A 19,386-nucleotide genomic window follows, 5' to 3' on the forward strand; every position below is an offset into this window, starting at 1 on the left:
TCTCTAATAATTACAGGTTGAACATTCGATTAAGAAATTATGCTCAAGACATCCTCGACTTTATTAGTTGTGTAATATATTGCCATAAATATAAATGAACCAAGTCGTTTGATTTTTATATCTTATTTTTTCTGTGTTTGCAATACATTAAATTTTATCCAAAAATAATTCCTGTGAAGATGGCCCTCATGAAAGTGGCTGTGAGTTACAATGAATCTTTGTACATGTAGTATATATTAAGGACAATATTTTGCTTTTGATTTTTTTTTTAAAATGATCATAAATTAGTATCGAATATTACATTTTGTACGCGTCTGACAACTTTTTTGTCCAGTTTAACACTTTCCTTTATTGTATATACATGCATGAAGAGAAGACAAAAAATCTTAGATAAACGGACAACGGATGTTCACTGATTCAGACTGTGGCATGTTCAAGATAACTGAAACCGTTCCAAGAGTGGATCCATTCTCCTAATACTCCTGGGTAAGATTCGTGCAATAGAAAATCTGTCAACACCTGACCAGTCCGACATGAAGTACATCTATACCATGAAGAGTCGGTTTGGTATACCTTTGGAGTTGTTTTGAGCCCTGGGTACGTCTTAAGTTAAGTTTCACAAGTATGTATTGAACTAAAGCTGAATAATGACACAAATCTTCAAAACCCAATCTGTACTTTACTTTGTAACCTCTGAAAACTGATCCCTAATGGATAAGACACATATAAAAAAATATCTGATAAGGGAATAAAGTGTCTAGTACGCCTCAATGTTACTCATATCAATATCTCAAAATCTATAAATACATGGTGTAGAAGTCGAGTTTTCCGTTAATATGTACATAACAATACCCTATGGTCACTTAACCGCGACTAATACCGTTATTTTAAAACTTACGTGTGCAGTCCTAATTTTAGACAATTGATTCTTCACTTCTTGGAATTTTCAATTTGATCTATTCTACGCAAGTAAACAATTGAAAGAGTAATCAAGGGAACCAAGGTTATAGCGGTAATCAAAAGAATGTAATCCAGGGACAAAGACCCGACATGGAAAACAGACATACACAACAAAGAACACACAGTAACTAAAATCATACATACAAAATAACAGAAGCAAATGAGCAACTCGGACACCACTATAAACTGGGAGCATGGACCAGATGCACCGGTAGGGTAAGCGTCCTCTGCTTTTCTAGAAACACCCGCCGAGTTGCTCATAAAAAGTCAAATCCGGAGTAAACAAACGAGGAAAGGAAAACTACGACCCGTTGAATAAATCAGTTTCCATGGTGCAGATGGATATACCATAACGATCCACGAGTTCATGATGACGACCAAAGAACTTCTGTAGTGATGACTTCAATCTTGTAGCAACATAACCCTGTTCCAGAAGCCTATTTGTTAAAGTTCTTGTGCGATACAAAAAGTCTGTGTAGTCTCCGCAAACTCTGGCATAACGTATAAGTTGTGATATGAACATTCCATACGCAGGTGCTGAAGGGATGTTGCCACAGATGAAAGGAAAGTTGACAATTCTGAAAGAAAAGTCATCACGTTTGTCGTAAAGTTTGGTCAATAGTCTTCCTTTTACTATCGATTTCTAAGCGTAGGTCAAGATAAGAGGCTGACTTCACAGTGTCCGTAGTATCCTTAATCTCAAGTTCTTCTGGGTAGATGCGATGTATCAAATCACCGAAATTAGGATTGTTTAAAGATAATACGTTATCTACATAGCGGAAACTGAGATTGAAGGATCTAGCCAAACGATATTCTTTCTTTCTGATCAGATCAGCCAGAAAGTCAGCGTCATAAGAGTAAAATGAACAGGTCAGCAAGTAAAGGAGCACAATTTGTTCCCATTGGAATGCTGACCGTTTGTTGATAAACACGTCCACCACACTGGACAAATATGTTTTTTTTTATAAATAGTAATGGAATTACAAAAGATGTATATAGAGATGTACTCCTACAACGTAAGAGGTTGGAATACTGTACCCCAACCTCTTTCTTTCGAGCGAAATATTGCATATAAAGCTCGTTCCGCCGTTCTTGAACATCGGTAGAATTATAGTTAACTATTTGCCATCAAAACGTTTTATATAGCTTATTTATCATAACACGGCAGGGGGTGACTGGACTGAAGAAAAACAAATGATCTACTTGATGAACAAATCCAGCAATCCTGGAAATCCTTTGTCGAGCTTCATATTTCGGATTTTAGCTTTTTGAGTGTGCAATTCCGGTTGATAAAATTACAGATTTTAAAAATTTACATTAGTCTGTCGTCTTTGTAAAGTTAATATGTGCACTTGTGCATGTATTATTTATACTTGTACATGTATTATTTATACTTTTACATGTATTATTTATGATATATAATAAAAAGCCCAAGGATGATAATTGGGGATATTTAATGACTTTGAATACCAATACTGGCCTCTCACGGTCGATGTTAGTGGGTTAGTAGAACGAACTGGTGTTGGTGTCGGAGACCAGCATTCGTGATACTTGACCGAAGAACTTCGTCAGAATATGCTCTACTAGCGGTTGGGCTGCTGTGTTGACGCTCTGGCTTACTCCCAAACCCCACATTGGTCCGAGAGCGTTTTCCCACATACTGTTTGGGAGTACGTCAACGTGTAGAGTGAAAAAAGCCTTAGAATTTAAATGTTTTTATATGTTTTCTGTCTTCTCGAAGTCGATCACGTTACACGGAATGCACGCGGAATATAGTACACGGAACACGGGACACGGTACGCGTAATATTGGAAATGCTGATTGATTCAGGGAGTGTAAATTTTTATCTTAAGTCTCAAAATTTGGTATACAGTTTTGCTTGATTGCTAAAATGCATTTTATGTCTGCTGTTTGTCTGATTTATTGAATATGTTATTTGTATTTATTTTATTTTATTGTTTTTTGTTTGTTTATTTGTTTTTTGCTTTTTTTTTGTAAACTACATGTATAAGACTTTGGAGACATTTACATTCTGTGATACCGACACATTATAATATGATTCAATTAATTCAAGACTATCCATCAGCCATAAGTTTACAAAATGTACATATACCTGTCCCTTTTTCCTTCAATTGGTCCTGTCTTTCATCAGAATCACCATAGGTAACCGATAGATCTAGAAATGAGGTCCTCTGGTTTATTTGGTTCCTTGTGCCTGATATGAAAACAAAGCCATATAGATTTATTGAATATTTCTTTCAAGCGCACGGAAGACTAACAAGAGGCCCCAGGAGCCTGATTCGTTCACCTGGTTAAATTTTGCCTTTCTAGGGCAATAATTTCAAGGAGTTGTCCAATAATTTTTACTCAAAAAGCTTTTGGTAATACATTGTACTTATCATAAAGATCATCTCAGCAAAAACAGTTTCGTTCTATCAATCATAGTTTTCAAAATATTGGCTGAAAACCAAGGAAAAAAAATAACTTTGACCCATTGGGGACCTTTCTAGGCTTTATAATGAGGGTCATATAAGCTATTGAAAGAATTTGGCTAAACCTTACAGTTTTGGAGATATATGAGAATAACTACTGTCTGAGCCCTATGCTATATTTTTAGTAACGGTAGTCATGTTTTTTGACAGATAGAAAATCCCAATAAGAGTTTTATGCAGGATACCCGAAGTAATATTTATACCAAGTTTGGTTCCAATTGGTAGAGTGAGTCAGAAGAGAAGAATTTTCGAAAAAATATAACATTAAAAAAAAAAGAAAAGAAAAAAAAAGAAAAGTAAAACAGATGTCAAAAAAGGGCAATAACTCTTATTTGGCTTAACAAATTAAAACGTAAATTTGACCACACATAGATCATATCATGCTGAAAACTTTGATCTAGTCTGAATTTGGTTATACCTCAGGATTTTGGAGCTTTATGCGAAAAACCACTGTCTGACCCCATATTATATTATAAGTTAAGGTGTCCATGTTTTTCAACGGATCAAAAATGCCCACGTTATTTCTATGAAGAATATCCCAAAGAACATGCATACAAAGTTTGGTTCCAATTAGTCAAGTAGTGTCAGAGGAGAAGAGATTCGAAAAATTGTAAACGATGACGGAGGACGACGACGACAGACGCTTTCAGTCAGTTGAGCTAAAAAGGACATCAAACGAACAATTTCGTCTAAAAATCGATTTGGAAACAAAAAATTAAACAATATCGAAGCAAATATCTATGATACTATATTTTTACACGTTTTACAAACTAAATATAAGGAGTGACCTTAGACGGTAAGTACTATAATTAAGATTAGCGGGAGCACTCTTTAAAGACACATTTTTTTTTACAGTTAAGAATAAATAATATAAAAAAGTAACCTTAGATAAGACCACTTTTCAACAACAACAAAATTTATAACTTAAAAATTCATTTGAATCCCCGACTACTGACATTTAGCAGCAGGAATTATTTTGAAAATAAAACGATGTGTAGTACGTCTTCCTCTGTAAAAGTACACATGCTTTACCTGGTGTGCATTTTTCATTCGGACCAACAGCTGATCTCACGAAATGCATGCAGGTTGTGCGGAAGTCTCCAGGTGGAGTTTTGATGGGAAAACATTCTGGACTGAAAAATGGTTTTGATTATTAGAAGTGAAGAATATTATTGTCTTTTCTGTAAAGAAAAACAAAATACATAAATAATATTAAAAGGTCAATTGTTCCAGAACAATTGAAAGGTCTTTCCCACCAATTCCCTCCTAACAACAATCATGTTCATGAGAAATGACCTTTGCCTCAAGGCTAATGGCTTATTGTGTTCTAGACGGCTCGATCGACAGTATTTATTTCTTGTATATATTTTAAAAGGCGAGGTTTTTGACAATTATTAAATTTGCAAAATAGTTCTAATTCTTATAAGAAAGATGAATTCTGTAGTAACTGTGTTGTTATAAACTATTTTTTTCTTGTCAATTTCATCAATACACATAGTTGAGAACAAAATGAACTTGTGATTTTCATGAAAATAGATAAATTCAAAGGGAAATTATTATAAAGTATCCCAAAGCAAAAGGTCTCAATTGTCACTTCCAGGTCAAATGGCCACCCCTGTATGAAGTACTAAAAACACTTAACCTTGAAAAATGCATTGTAAAGGTATTACTTGAGTGTGTATTGAACAAATGTGGTCAAAATAAAATTTTGATTGTAAACTCTAAATTCGTGCTTTTAAGTCTTTATGAGTATTGTGTACAAGTGTGAATAATGTGCCTCCATTGTGTAAGTTGGAACAACAATGTCGGAACAAATTGACTTTACAAAATTACTGTACAATAACTGTTTAAATATTTTGATAACCTAGAAGTCGGTCTCTGTTCATGCTATTTTAAGGCAACTAAAAGAGTCAATGTAAATTGATTCAGTACATGAGTACTTTGATTTTTCTATTTTAATGACAATTGAAATTTATCAATACATGTTTATTTTTGTGATATTCTCGCTATGCTATTTTTTATATATGTTAGGCCATACATGGGGTTGTTTCGCATTTAAAGATCGTAAACAGTGGTTTTTACTGATAAAAAAACTGGACATCCCCGATTTAGGTGCCAATGATAGGTCTAAGACCACTTTTTAAAAAATGTATTGGAAGTATACTTTTGTGGACAGTTTTCAGAAACTAACATTCACGCATGTATTAACATTATTTACTTATTATATAGTAATAAATATTTCAGTTAACATTATACTAATTTGTTGGATATGATGCATTTTACAACGTTGTATGTGTTTTATTGCACTAGTTCAAATATGATGCATAATAAATATATGAACTAGTGCAATATGAATTTATGAATGTTTGATAAATTGTAGTAAAATTGAAAGGAATGCATTTTTTTGTTTGTATTATTTGAAAGAAAAATGGAATCACAATAACTGTCACCAAACACGGAAATATGTTGAACAGTTCAAAACACATTTTAAGTGAGTTTTATTCCAGGGAACTGTGGTAAATTTAGTGGAAGTATTCGCTTGAACTTTTTTACGGGTGGTGGTAACGGTTTAAGGTTCGCCGGGCACTGACGCTGATCTTCACATACAGATTTTTTTTCTGCTTGTCTATAAAGTCTTTGACTCCTTGTCTGTCAACATTTAAAGCAGCATTATTTGCCTCCTCTTGTGGTATTTCTTCAAATTCCGCATTTTGTAACAACCTGTCAATATCCCGTTCAGCCATTTTTTAAGCAGACGACAACAGTACAATAAATTTAAAAACGTATCCGGACCGTCTCCGAATTTTTCCGGATGCGAATGAAAGTTTGCGTGCAAATACCTGCATACATGTATATTGCATGCTTTGTTTTCTATTGATTTGAATATGAAAATATATATTACTATATAATAAGAAGATTTATCGTATCTCTGTTTAAGAGATGACAAAGTCTTACTGCGGCTATTTTATAATATTGCACCATGGTTCATCGTTACTCAAGTATGGTACTTGATTTTGTTATTGTTTTTATTTTGAAAGGATAAGTGTGAGAATATTAGAAATGCTCAAAATTCATTATAATCTTTTGCATAATTATTACTTCACTAATATTTTCAAAATAAAATATTTTGATTTGTTCTATTTATCGAAACGATACGCAAATGGTGAATACATATTACAACTTTTTGAACACATCGACGAAGGGGAGAGGTAACAAAAAAGTAATACTGGAGGTCGCATGCTAAGTCACCTCAGATTGTTTGCGGTTTTTTGCGTTTATTTTTGTAATTACTCGACGGTTCCTTTCAAAATCTTGCCATTTTATTCATGTCGTTCTGTACTACGATTCCCTTACAATTATTTTTCGTTCTTACCTCCGAGATTGAAAAAAATTCAAAATGTATTTTTCCTACGTGAATTCTACACTGAATGTATTGTTTATCCGCCATCTTGTTTCTATGGATATTTTGAAATGTTCCCTATTATTTCACAATTGAAGAACTGAAATGCCATGATTTCCCGCCATATTTCTGGTTCCCTGCTAATATATTACTTTATGTGGTAAGACTGATATTAAGTACCAGTTGTAGCATTTTCATTCGGAACTTCTGGTTTTGTCTTTTATGTAAAGAGCAGAAATATGGCGGGAAATCATGGTATTTCAGCTCTTCAATTGTGAGATAATAGGGAACATTTAAAAAAATCCATAGAAACAAGATGGTGGATAAACAATACATTCAGTGCAGAATTCACATAGGAAAAATAAATTTTGAATTTTTTCAATCTCGGAGGTAAGAACGACACATAATTGTAATTGAATCGTAGTACAGAACGACATGAAATAAATGGCAAGTTTTTGAAAAGAACAGTCGAGTAATTACAAAAATAAACGCAAAAAAACGCAAATAATCTGAGGTGACTTGGAGTATAATTAAATTTTCCTTGCCGTAGAAAACGATAGTCATCAGTTCGAAAAGAAAGAACATACAAGGAAATTTAAACTTCATTATTCTTTATTTCCGTGATTCATTTTTCCACTTAAAATTTAGAGTTACGGCGCTTTGACCGCATATGTTATAATGATTACGTAAGATGTTTCAAACAAAATAAATACTTGTCATGGAACTAAATATGCATTCATGAATTCATTTGAAGCTTTGAATAAAAGTAGTGAAGGTTTCTGATTAAAAGCAGCTCAGAAAATACCCTTGAGCACGAGGCAATCATACTCCATCATCACATTTTCATTACATAAATCATGATTGTTGGATTACTTTAGAAAAATCTTTATCCATATTCTTTTTTTAGATTAGTTTTATAAAACAAATGCACTAATTACGGTAAGAACTGTTGTTTTCAACGTGTGCCCCAATTTTCAAAGAGAGAGGTGATATTTAATAACCAAAACGGACAAAGACACCACTAAAGGAATTCGTTGTAACGAATATAGTTCCAGATGTCGATGGAGACTTTTCCTATATAGGTACATACTTGGACTATAAAAACTGTCTTACCAGTAGTAATAACTCAGATTATAAAGACATAAACAAAATCTACAGCAAAAAAGTGCCTAATAAAGATTCAAAAATGACCATACCAATGCGGTAAAATATCTTATCAAAGTTTGACAAAGAACCATGAATTGAATAACATACTGGATATCATTTAAGATCAACAGTGAAGGTCACAAGTCTATACGACTAACGGTTTAAAAGTTTAGTGACCAACCGAACAATTTCATTTTAGGTCGCGAAATCGCGTCACCAGGGAAACCTCAAATCTTTACGAGTTTTTGTTAAATAGTACTGCCCCTTGAGCTTTCGGTTTGTGTGTATCTGAAACGGATTTTAGAAATTTTCCCAAAATTAGTTTTTCTGCTACGGGGCAGATAACTATGGAACGACAAATGATCACGTCTCTTAGAGTGAATTCCAAAGTCTTATCTCAGATTGCAGAAGATGATCAATATCTTGTCGCGATATGATTTAATGAGAAGCGGGGAAATTAGGCTGCAGAAAAAAAAAGAATAATGATAATCAGAAGAGATACAAGAAGGTCTTCCCATTGAAATGGGAACGACTTTAATAATCAGAAGAAATACAAGGTCTTCCCATTGAAATGGGAAAGACCTTAATAATTAATAACAATCAAAAGAATTACAGTAAGGTCTTCCCCCTGTTGGGAAAAACCTTAATAAAATTTGTCGCGAAAACTGGAATTAACTAAGCAAACAATATTTTTGTGTTGCAACCACAAGGCGATAAAATTTTTTCATTTTTTTAAATTTTCACAAAATGTCGTGAATTGGTGTTTTCCCAACAATTTCCTGAAATCACCATATTTCAAGATAAATACATGTATACATAATGACATCAAACGATGCAGAAAAGCTAAAAATCGATTGAAAGCAATAATAGTTATCTTCCTTTTACCACATTTGCGGAAATTGGAAAAAAAACTTTTGACCTTGGTATTTTTAAGAACATTCAACTTACTGATCAAGAATATATGTGGTTGCTAGGTATTTTTCATTCAAGAAAATGGCCGTTGCTATGGAAAAAACACTAAAAAACAGTTTTTGGCCAAGAAATCCTACAGCGTTGAACATACTGAATGGAGGTCTTACTTTTCTTGTAGAACTTCTTGTCCTGAACAACTTTGCCATTTACATTATCCCTCTATCTCTTATGGTTTTGACTCTTTACATGGGAAATTTTTAGTCAAAAATCGATTTATGGACGGTTACTCCTACAGTTTATGAAATACTGAATGCAACCTTATACTTTTCTTGTAGAGTTTCTTGTCCTGAACAACTTTGCCATTTACATTACCCCTCTATTTCTTATGGTTTTGGCTCTGTACATGGGAAATTTTTGGTCAAAAATCGATTTATGGGCGATAACTCGCTTATAGTTGGTCAGAGGGTTTTGTGATTAATAAAATTATTGTAGATCTTGACAAGATGAGTATTTTTCCCAATTCATGTTTGCTTCTATTTATTACGGTTTTCGAGGTTTATCCATAACAAGGCTCAATGTCACTGCTCAAGATCACCGGAGGTCAACGAGTGATACATTTTTCGAAACAAATATGTCACCTAGGATGAATGGTGAAAGTCTTATCTTTTTACGCCTTACGGTTTTCAAAATAAAAACATAGACGGAAATTGATTTCGGTTTAAGTTAGATAACTCCTACAATGAATAGTTTGACCGCCTTGACCGACGGGACATTTTTGTTGGCCAAGTACTATACAAACATTAGGCAATTTTCAGTTTTTCTATATCTATATCGGTTTTTCCTATAGATGCCAAAAAGACAAATCGGTGTTAGGGGAGATAACTCAAGACGCGTTGACATGATATTTCCCCGCAACTTCGTAACGCATAATCCTGGTGATTTAGATTTACAGTCTGAAGTGTCGTAACAATGTGTCGCATACTCTTCTTGCCAAATCCATTTTAAGAAGTTACGGAAGAAAAATAGAAATAATAATAATCAAAAGAATTACAGTAAGGTCCTCCCCCTGTGGGGAAAGACCTTAATAAGACCTAAATATGGTGAGACTGTGTCATCGCAAACTTTAAATGGTAATATTTCAAGTTTTCTAGTGGAAAAAGTTAGGAGAGGCTTGATTCTGTTTTTCACATTTTTATCTGCACCATAAAAAACTGAATTGTTCAACGTGTCATAATTTTCCTTTCTTCTTTCGTCTACTCCGGACTGACTTTTTATGAGCAACTCGGTGGGTGTTTCTAGAAAAGCAGAGGACGCTTACCCTACTGGTGTATCTGTTCTATGATCTCAGTTTTGAGTGGAATCTGAGTTGCTTATTTGCTCTTGTCACTTTATATGCATGATTTAAGTTACTTTATTTTGTATGTCTGTTTCCATGTCTGGTCTTTGTCCCTGGATTACATTCTTTTGATGACGCTACACGTACAACCTTGGTTCCCTTGATTACTCTTTAACCAACTTAGGCCGTAATCTAGAACTATTTGCATTTATATTAAGTCCTATTGCATTTACGTCATAAACGCCGCTTTGGATAGATAAAGGAATCTCGTACATTTGGTACATATATGTACGTGTCTCAAACCCTTCGTACTTACACATGTGGGGGCCTGAGCATATTGTGAAAGGCTTCATATTAAAAACAGAATATGAGAATTAAAATTTCAACAAAAGCTCAAAAGTGAGACATGCTACAAGATTACTCAAAACTGTGAAATACGAAAAATGCCTGAATTGTTCGACATTCATTTTTTTGAAAAGAAACGACAACATTCCAACTCTTCAATTCATGACTTATGTTCTCGATTTTAAGAATAAAACAAGCTGAAAAAAGGATATTAAAGTATTTGAACAAAATGAATTAATCCCTCTAAAAGAAGAGAATGTACTGTGCTCCTACAATGTAAGAGGTTGGAATTCCGCTTTCCATACCCGAACATCTCATGTATGAGCACCACATGCATATTGCAAACTGCTCGCTTCAACGTTCTTTGAAATCGGCAAAACTATGATAATCAATTATTATCTGAAGCATTTTATACCGTTTCTTTATCCGTACACGGGAGAAAGTGATTTAGCTGAAGAAACATAAATGACCTACATGTAACTAGTGAGGAACATCGAGCAATCCTGGTACTCCTTTGCAAAAAAAAAAAAGAGTTTAAATCAACTATACATTTGGCTTCGGTACGTTCCGTAAGGCAATGGACGCGTGTTAATTTGCGAGACAAAACTTTTAAATTTACCATTGAACTGCTGTTATCATTAAAAATTTTGTTTCGTAAAAAAACTTTCGAAATTCAAAATGGCTGTCCAATTCGTTAACTGTCTTTATTGACATATTTTCTTTGGATTTAACAGGAAATTAAGATAGCTAACGCTAAATTTCTCATAGGTTAAATGTCATGTATGTAAATACAAGACCTGAAATACACTGAAACATACGTTTAGCATAATACACATTTACGGTGACTTCCAACGTATTAGAAGCTAGAGGTTAGGATTGCACCAAGTCAGAAAATATGGAGTATTTTAAGTAAATTAATAAAGTAAATAAGTAAATCATCATATATCAACATCTTTAACATCCGTGTCTTACCTATCAATTGGCTCGTTTCCAATGCAGCATTCCTCCGAAACTAGAAATAAAGAAAACGGTTACTAACTTTAATACAATGTATTGTATTAGTTGACTTGATTGATTATTTGTTGCAATTTCACATATTTTTAATTTTTCTACAATTATATGTATTTTATTGGTCATTTCCAATAACTCCAACCTCAAATCTTAAGCTTAAAAAAATATCATAGCCGTAAATCACTTAAACTGACTTTCTTAACAACGATGTAAGTTTTATACATCAGTTACATACCATTCATGGTAGGAGTAGAAATAATGTCATGGTCAACAAACTGCCCAAAGTGTGTCAATGCAACGTTAAAAATCTTGCTTCTAGGTGGTGACTCTCCGCCATCAAATACAGCATTAGAAACGTATCTTGGACTTGGCAGAGGTTTTCCCGTCATGCTTTTCACTCGTGGTATTGTTCCAATATTGTCGTCTACGAAAATATAAGACAAAAAATAAGACTCTACTGAAGGGCCTACAGGTCATTGTGAGAAGGTTTACTGATCTTGTACCTTTGAATAGTCTGTCATAGACAAATGAATAGTTTTTAATGATTTCAACACTTGATTGAAACTAATTACCGTTATTTGTTAATAAGAAATAAATCCTATAATTCTTAGACGTTCTATGTTTTCAAACTACAATATGTTTTGCATAATAAACTGATTCATTACATATTAAGGTTCCAGCAACCAAAGAAAAATATAAGTAAACATATTTCCTAATTCATCAACTAAATCCCGGTTTCGAATTATCAACGAGTGTACAAACTTCATATTTTAGTTATAAGTGAAAACAAAGATACAAAAAAAAGTGAATCTCAATTTTAACTTTTCCAAGACGAGACAAAATAACAAGTGAAGAAGAGCAATTAAAAAATGAAATTACGAAAATATCCACGGAAATAAACAAAGATGCATTTTGTGTGAGAGAGTAATCAAAGGAACAAAGGAACCAAGGTTATAGCGCTAATCAAAAGAATGCAATCTAGGGACAAAGACCAGACATGGAAAACAGACATACACAACAAAGAACATAAAGAACCTAAAATCATACATACAAAGTAACAAAAGCAAATGAGCAACTCAGACTCCAATAAAAACTGTGAGCCCCGTGTAGGTCCGGGTGTTAAAAGAATAGACCTGAAGCAGCGCTAAACTTGTCGTAAAAGGCGACTAAATAGTGTTCAGAACCCTAGCCGGGGGCTAGGGCGCTCTGCCCACAGAGCAACTGAGATGTGTGCCCCAGGTGGTGGATTGGGGTACCCCTGGCGTGTTACATGCTGGGGTTGTCAGGCTAAAATACGGAAAACCTGACCGCAAACCATAGTGGTGCACCGTGTTGTGAAAGATGCCACGTTCCTCGCACGTTAAATAACCCTACTGTGGTATTCTCCCGGAGTAGGAACCGTAGGGCTCCACCACAGGAGGCTAAATTGCCCAACCCTACCCACCTCTCCCTATTTCCAGTGGCAATCAAAATTTGTCGACCCCATTGTTCTTTTGTCCCATCCCTTTTTCATTTCATAATCATTTCATGTTCATTTTATCATCAATTTCATGTTCATCGTCTTAATATAGCTGAAATATTGCTGTTCGGACGTTAAACCCGAACAAACAAACACACAATAAAAACTGGGAGCATGGGCAAGGTGCACCGGTAGGGTAAGCATCATACTCGTCAAACATTCAATACAAAATCCATATCACTTTGTGGTTTTGTATGCTATTTCATCTTTCATGATATTCCTTCGGTTTTGTAATACATTTGTCTTCGAATATCGCCATTTGATAAAACGAAGGATATAAATACACCGAGATACATCTTTGCTCACCGATCTTGGTCGGTGAGCCTTATTTCATTCCCTACAAAAATAATACACTGATTGCCTGATTGCTATGTACGTTATATCGGCATTTGGTTGTATCGGAACCTGTGTTGGTTGATAATAAATTTGGTTGAATCATAACCTGGTCGAACCGACACCTTGATAACAAGTCAAACCTGGACTCTAAAGTTTCTGCCTCCTTCCAATAGAATACTTATTTTGAAATTGTGTTGAAAACCTCTTTGTGTATTAAATGTATAAACGTGAATTCAAGTTTTTGTTTCGCTATTACCCAAATCATTAATTAAATTTGATTTCATATACATATATATGTTATCATTTTTTGGTAGATTGAATGCAGATACACTACCTCGTTTAAGTAATACTATTGAGTTCTAATAGATAATACTACAAAAGCTTGGATGTGAATGATATTCCGTTGAATTGATCAGGGACACGACTTTATTGTGAAGTGGCTTAGTTACCTCTATTCAATCATTCGGTTGGTTCCGTCGACCATGATTAACGATTTGTATATGCCAGTCTGTTCTGCATGCTAAACACAAAAAATGCAACGGTCATGCAGATTTTTTTAAAGTTTAAAACCTTTTCACAAACTTTTATAACGGTAGACCAAATGCAACGGTCATGCAGATTTGAAAAAAAAATTGAAACCTTTTCTCAAACATTTATCAAGTGTGGCCACTTTTGCGGGAATAAGAATTGAACTTTGGTAAAGTGCAGATGTAAGTGCGTTATGTATTATGACGGGAGAATTTCCAACATTTTGATAACGCTTAGATGGAAAATGTATACACAAAGTAAGAGTTGCACAATGATAATATATAGTTGAGAAGAATTCAAGAACTCCATTCAGCTGTTTTTTTGTTTTTTTGTTTTTTTGTTTTTTTTTTGCTTTGCTGATTATGGAATATGTATTCCCCTGGTCTCCCAAATATTAAGTCTGGGTTGTGTATCAGGACATACACAAGTCCTTCAGAATGAAAAAAAAATAGATGGTGCACAACTGTGTCCTGTGGTATAGGCCCTTTAAAGTTCAAGTAAATCGTATTCGGTTCTTTTGGAGGAGATCCAAATAAGAGGATGGTTTCATTTTTGACTGCAATCGCAGTCAACATTTTCAATTCGGAAACCCCCCAGAAGTCATAAGCAATGAAATGGAAGAACAAATTAAATTTAGAGGTGTACAATTGCATTGTGACATGTGACATGTGACAGCCATTCACCATACGCAATAAAAAACGTTCAATAGTGCATTGTAACACTACAATATATGCATTACAATACTCAAAAAGTCGAGTATTCGACTTTTCCAACACTTTTGAATGCTATGCATATATCATGTATATTTACTTTATTTATCAGTAGGAGACAATAAGAAACTCACTATGATTTTCAATTTGAAAGCAAAACTATTGCCAAACGATGCCAACTGGGTCTCATGAACTATCTTAATTTCCACAAATCCTTCAATAGTTTAAAATACAATTTGGTAATGAACAAAGTTAAAGCTACCAGGACATGCTGCATTATCAAGACAATAGAAATGATAACGGTGAGCAACTTATACTTGTTCCAGATTTTTCTTTACTTTTAGATAATTTCTATGAATTTATCATTTTTCTTTTTGTGTTTTTTTTTTTTTGTTTTTGTTTGTTTTTGTTTTTTTTTTTTGGTGTTCATTCATTATGAATTATGTAGTTTATTGTGATTTATTATAAAGGGCAAAGACAGATCTATTGTTGAGTATTCATAAAATGTGGTTTATCTTACATAATAGTTCAAATCAAACATACCAAGGACAATGTACAAATTGTTATTTTTTTCATCTAGTGTAATTTTTCGTTCTCAATCTTGTAATATTTTCTCATTTTAACGATTTTGTTACTTCTGGAACCCAAAACACAATATGACATTTTTTGTCTGGTAACTATATGCTTTATTTTAATTTTCTTTATCTCCTTTCAAAGCTCTTTTTGTGCACGTCAAACGTGATAAACATTGTTTATGTTAATGTACATAAATGCATTATAATATTACACTTTTCTTTTGTGGGCGAATTATAAACATATATATATATATATATATATATATATATATATATATATATATATATATATATATATATATATATATATATATATATATATATATATATATATATATATATATATATATATATAATGAACGTACCATCCCCATAATCTGGAGGTAGAAATCTGGCTTGGTTGGTGACTGCTTTTCCCCATGATGGATATCTCAGATTATTACATGAGCCATCAGCAGTCCTGTAAGGGGCTTTTGGGTCACATTTTACAGCAGAATTTGGACAAATGTGAATGACACGATTACTTAAATCAACTGGGTCCAGGGATCGTCCACCATTCCTTACAAATTAGAAACGCATAATTAGGTATCAACTATATTGCTTGCATTTCTTACTTTAATGTTGGAAAAAATCAAAATGTTACATGTATTTGTATTAATGAAATAATTGGTGTATACTGTTACAACATACATATTAGGTTTAAAATATAGAGAAACAATATTAAAAGAGTATCATTCCTTTCACTAGATTTTGGATGCATTAGTTTGTTTTTTTTTCTAATATGTTTTCTACTTTATAAAGAGTTCATTCCTAAAAGAATACTATATGAAGGTTGGAAAGAGGGCTGCAAATGGGACGATAGAAACAATTATTTAAATATGGGAAAGGATGTGCTAAATTTGATTCGAAACATAATTAAGGAGAAGGGGCGAAAAAGGGAAACATTGACTTAAAATTCGAATGAAAATAAATCATAAAGTGTTGAATGATTTAATTGTGAATTTAGAGACTTGAATCCATAACAAATGGGGAAACATAAAGACGTCTGATTATTCTTGCATTTAAACGACAGAAAAAAATTCTTGAATTTACAAATATTCAGATATTCTGTCAAAATCTGTTATTTTTGGGTATTTTTTTTTCATATTTTTGGCAAGGAAATGGTGTCGTCCACACCCAAGAAACTACTTCATATTTAATTAATACATTTATCATTACATTGTTCATCAAATGTAAAAATATGTAGTCCTTTCTTTGGTTTGGACATATTTATTTTTTGATGTAAATATACCCGAAAGAAAAACAACAAAATTTACAATTCTAAGGAGTTTTTTGCTAAATGGCTTAACATCGTGGTACCGTTTTGAGATCATTACAATGAACTAAAGCCAAAAACTATTATTTTCCCTTTATTCATATAGTTTACTATATCATGAACAACTTTAACGTAATGTAGTAAAATTGATATTTTTAGGCATAGCTCAAGAGTTCAAAGATAACGTTTAATATGATAATATTCAAATACAATTAATATCTACGTAATGCTATAAAGAACATTGCAAACTTTGGTTTTAGATGAAAAATATTGTATTTGGCAAAGTTATACATTAGTGATGTGATCAGTTCTAACCTCTCACAAACGGTCTCAGAGTTGTCAGAACAGTCCTATGACAGATATAGAACTGTTCTAGGATACTTCTAGGGTCAGCCTTCCTGACATACATAACAGAGCCGGTTCTCGTAAAGCTGGACCTCGAAGAACAGTTCTTGTACTAGTTGGTTCTAGAAATAAAACACTTCTTCGTAAGAAGATTTTTTTTCTGAAAGTTCCTGTAGAGATGATTATAGGAAAATATCTTTGGCGGAGCTGGCTACCCCTGCATTCCTATTAGTAGCACATTTTTTGTAGAGCTTGCGTTAGATGTAGAGCATTTATCGCTGAGAAGGTCTAGCTATAATAGAACAGTTACCGCAGAGCTGGCTCTACGAGAAAAGAATGAGAGCTAGCACTACTAGAACTGTCAGAAGAACCGGATATAGAACTGCTCTATGACACTTTTAGACCTGCCCAAGAACTGTCTGTTCCGACTATTTGTCTTGGAGGTTGGAACTGATCTGTTCTTTATATATGTATATGAGCTATTAGGAATTGATATGGTGTACTTGAGTAGATACTATTTAATACCGATTTACAGAAATACGATTTTTAACTTATTTTTATGTTCATTCAACATTCATCATACCTTTCTGCAAATAATCTGGCTGTTCTGGCCACTACCTCGCCAGCAAAACCATATTCAGCTACCTTGGAATTGGAGTTGTCTAACTTGCTAAAGAGAGCATGGTAACCAGCAGGGCTATTTTCTGGTATGCTTGTACCAGAACTTGCAGCAAATCCTAATTGAAAGGAAACAGTTGAAATTATGTAGATAAAACGCATTACAAAATGATATATAAATAAGCGGATTAATGACAAAAGATGGTAATATTCCATAAATTGTGACCGACAGACCCTCCCTTTTGTTTCATTTATAATATATTTGTTTTTTAAGGAATGATTTTGTGTATGTTTTTTATCAATAATCATCAATAATGATGGACGTACTTTTTTATCCTGTGGATCGCTTGAATGTATTCTTACAAAGGAATCTATGTAAGAAGAAAATAATTTGAATCTGAACTGAAAAAAATACAAAACAATGATGTATAATCAGATTTAAAAAAAAGCAAACAAGCAAACCCCAAAAAATCAAAACATCAAACTCTTAAATCGTAAAAATGTTTGAGAGTAATCAAGGGAACCAAGGTTGCAGCGGTAATCAAAAGAATGTAATCCAGGGACAAAGACCAGACATGGAAAACAGGCATACACAACAAAGAACATATAGTAACTAAAATTATACATACAAAGTAACAAAAGCAAATGGGCCACTCCACTAAAAACTGGGAGCATGGACCAGGTGCATCGGTAGGGTAAGCGGCCTCTGCTTTTTCTAGATACACCCGCCGAGTTGTTCATAAAAAGTCATATCCAGGGTAGACGAAAGAGGAAAGACGAAAATATGACACGATTAACAAATTAGTTTTTATGGCGCAGAAGGATACAGTATAGCGATCCACGAGTTTATGATGACGACCTGTAGTGATGACATCAATCTTGTAGCAACATAACCCTGTTCCAGAAGCCTATTTGTTAGAAGTCTAGCGCGATACAATACGTCTGCGTAGTTTCGGCAAGCTCTGGCATAACGTATGAGTTGTGATATGAACACACCATAAGCAGGTGCTGAAGGGGTGTTGCCACAGATGAAAGGAAAGTCGACAATTCTGAATGAAAGTCATCACGTTTGTCGTAAAATGTGGTCAATAGTTTTCCTTTACCATCGATTTCTAAGTGTAGGTCAAGATATGATGCTGACTTCACAGTGTCTGTAGTATCCTTTATCTCATCTTCTTTGGGGTTGATGCGATGTATCAAATCCCCGAAATTATGATTGTTTAAAGATAATACGTCATATATATAGCGGAAACTGAGATTAAAGGATCTAGCTAAACAATATTTTTTCTTTCTGATCAAATCAGCTATAAAGTCAGCCTCATAAGAGTGAAGGAATAGGTCAGCAAGTAGAGGAGCACAATTGTTCCCATTGGAATGCCGACCGTTTGTTGAAAAACGCGTCCACAACACTGGACAATTATGTTGTCGATTAAAAATTCCAGCATTTTGTAAACATATTCTTCTGTATGTTTGGAAGATGATTTGGAATTTTATTTTACAAAGTATGAGGACTATATATTTATATCTAGGTTTACCATTTTTTTTTAGAAATACAACGATGTATAAAGTTTTTGAATCTGAATTTTAACTGAATATGGGACAAGAAGTATACAGTGTTGAAAAATCATAGGTTTTAATACTGTTATATTCAGATAATAGTCTTAAACTGATTGTCTCCAAAATATCTTTCGAATTTTTCCGGCTCCATATTGAATTAATACCACTACGGGAGTAACAAGTGTTGTGGTAGGACTGCAGACCCTCTTTGACAGTTGTGAGTATAGAAGTTAAATGCTTTGAAAGAGGTTTGGTGGTACATTTTGCAGATCCAGCTATGT

At 33.6% G+C, this 19,386-nt stretch overlaps 1 protein-coding gene across 1 annotated transcript in view; it reads right to left on the reverse strand.

The window, feature by feature from the left end:
• Positions 1-19,386, reverse strand: part of LOC148610647 (peroxidase-like protein) — a 47,759-nt gene that overhangs the window by 13,347 nt on the left and 15,026 nt on the right. The window contains exons 2-7 of the mRNA XM_088543211.1: positions 17,514-17,667; positions 15,636-15,829; positions 11,838-12,026; positions 11,564-11,603; positions 4,485-4,585; positions 3,074-3,175 (exon numbers count right to left, since the gene is read on the reverse strand). Of these exons, the coding sequence (XP_088399337.1) occupies positions 3,074-3,175; positions 4,485-4,585; positions 11,564-11,603; positions 11,838-12,026; positions 15,636-15,829; positions 17,514-17,667 (780 nt within the window). The remainder of the gene's footprint in view (positions 1-3,073; positions 3,176-4,484; positions 4,586-11,563; positions 11,604-11,837; positions 12,027-15,635; positions 15,830-17,513; positions 17,668-19,386) is intronic.

Source organism: Perna viridis, chromosome 8 (assembly GCF_037379345.1).
Source record: "Perna viridis isolate PV_CMFRI_1.1 ecotype Kerala chromosome 8, ASM3737934v1, whole genome shotgun sequence".
In the NCBI taxonomy this organism is placed as follows: Eukaryota; Metazoa; Mollusca; class Bivalvia; order Mytilida; family Mytilidae; genus Perna; species Perna viridis.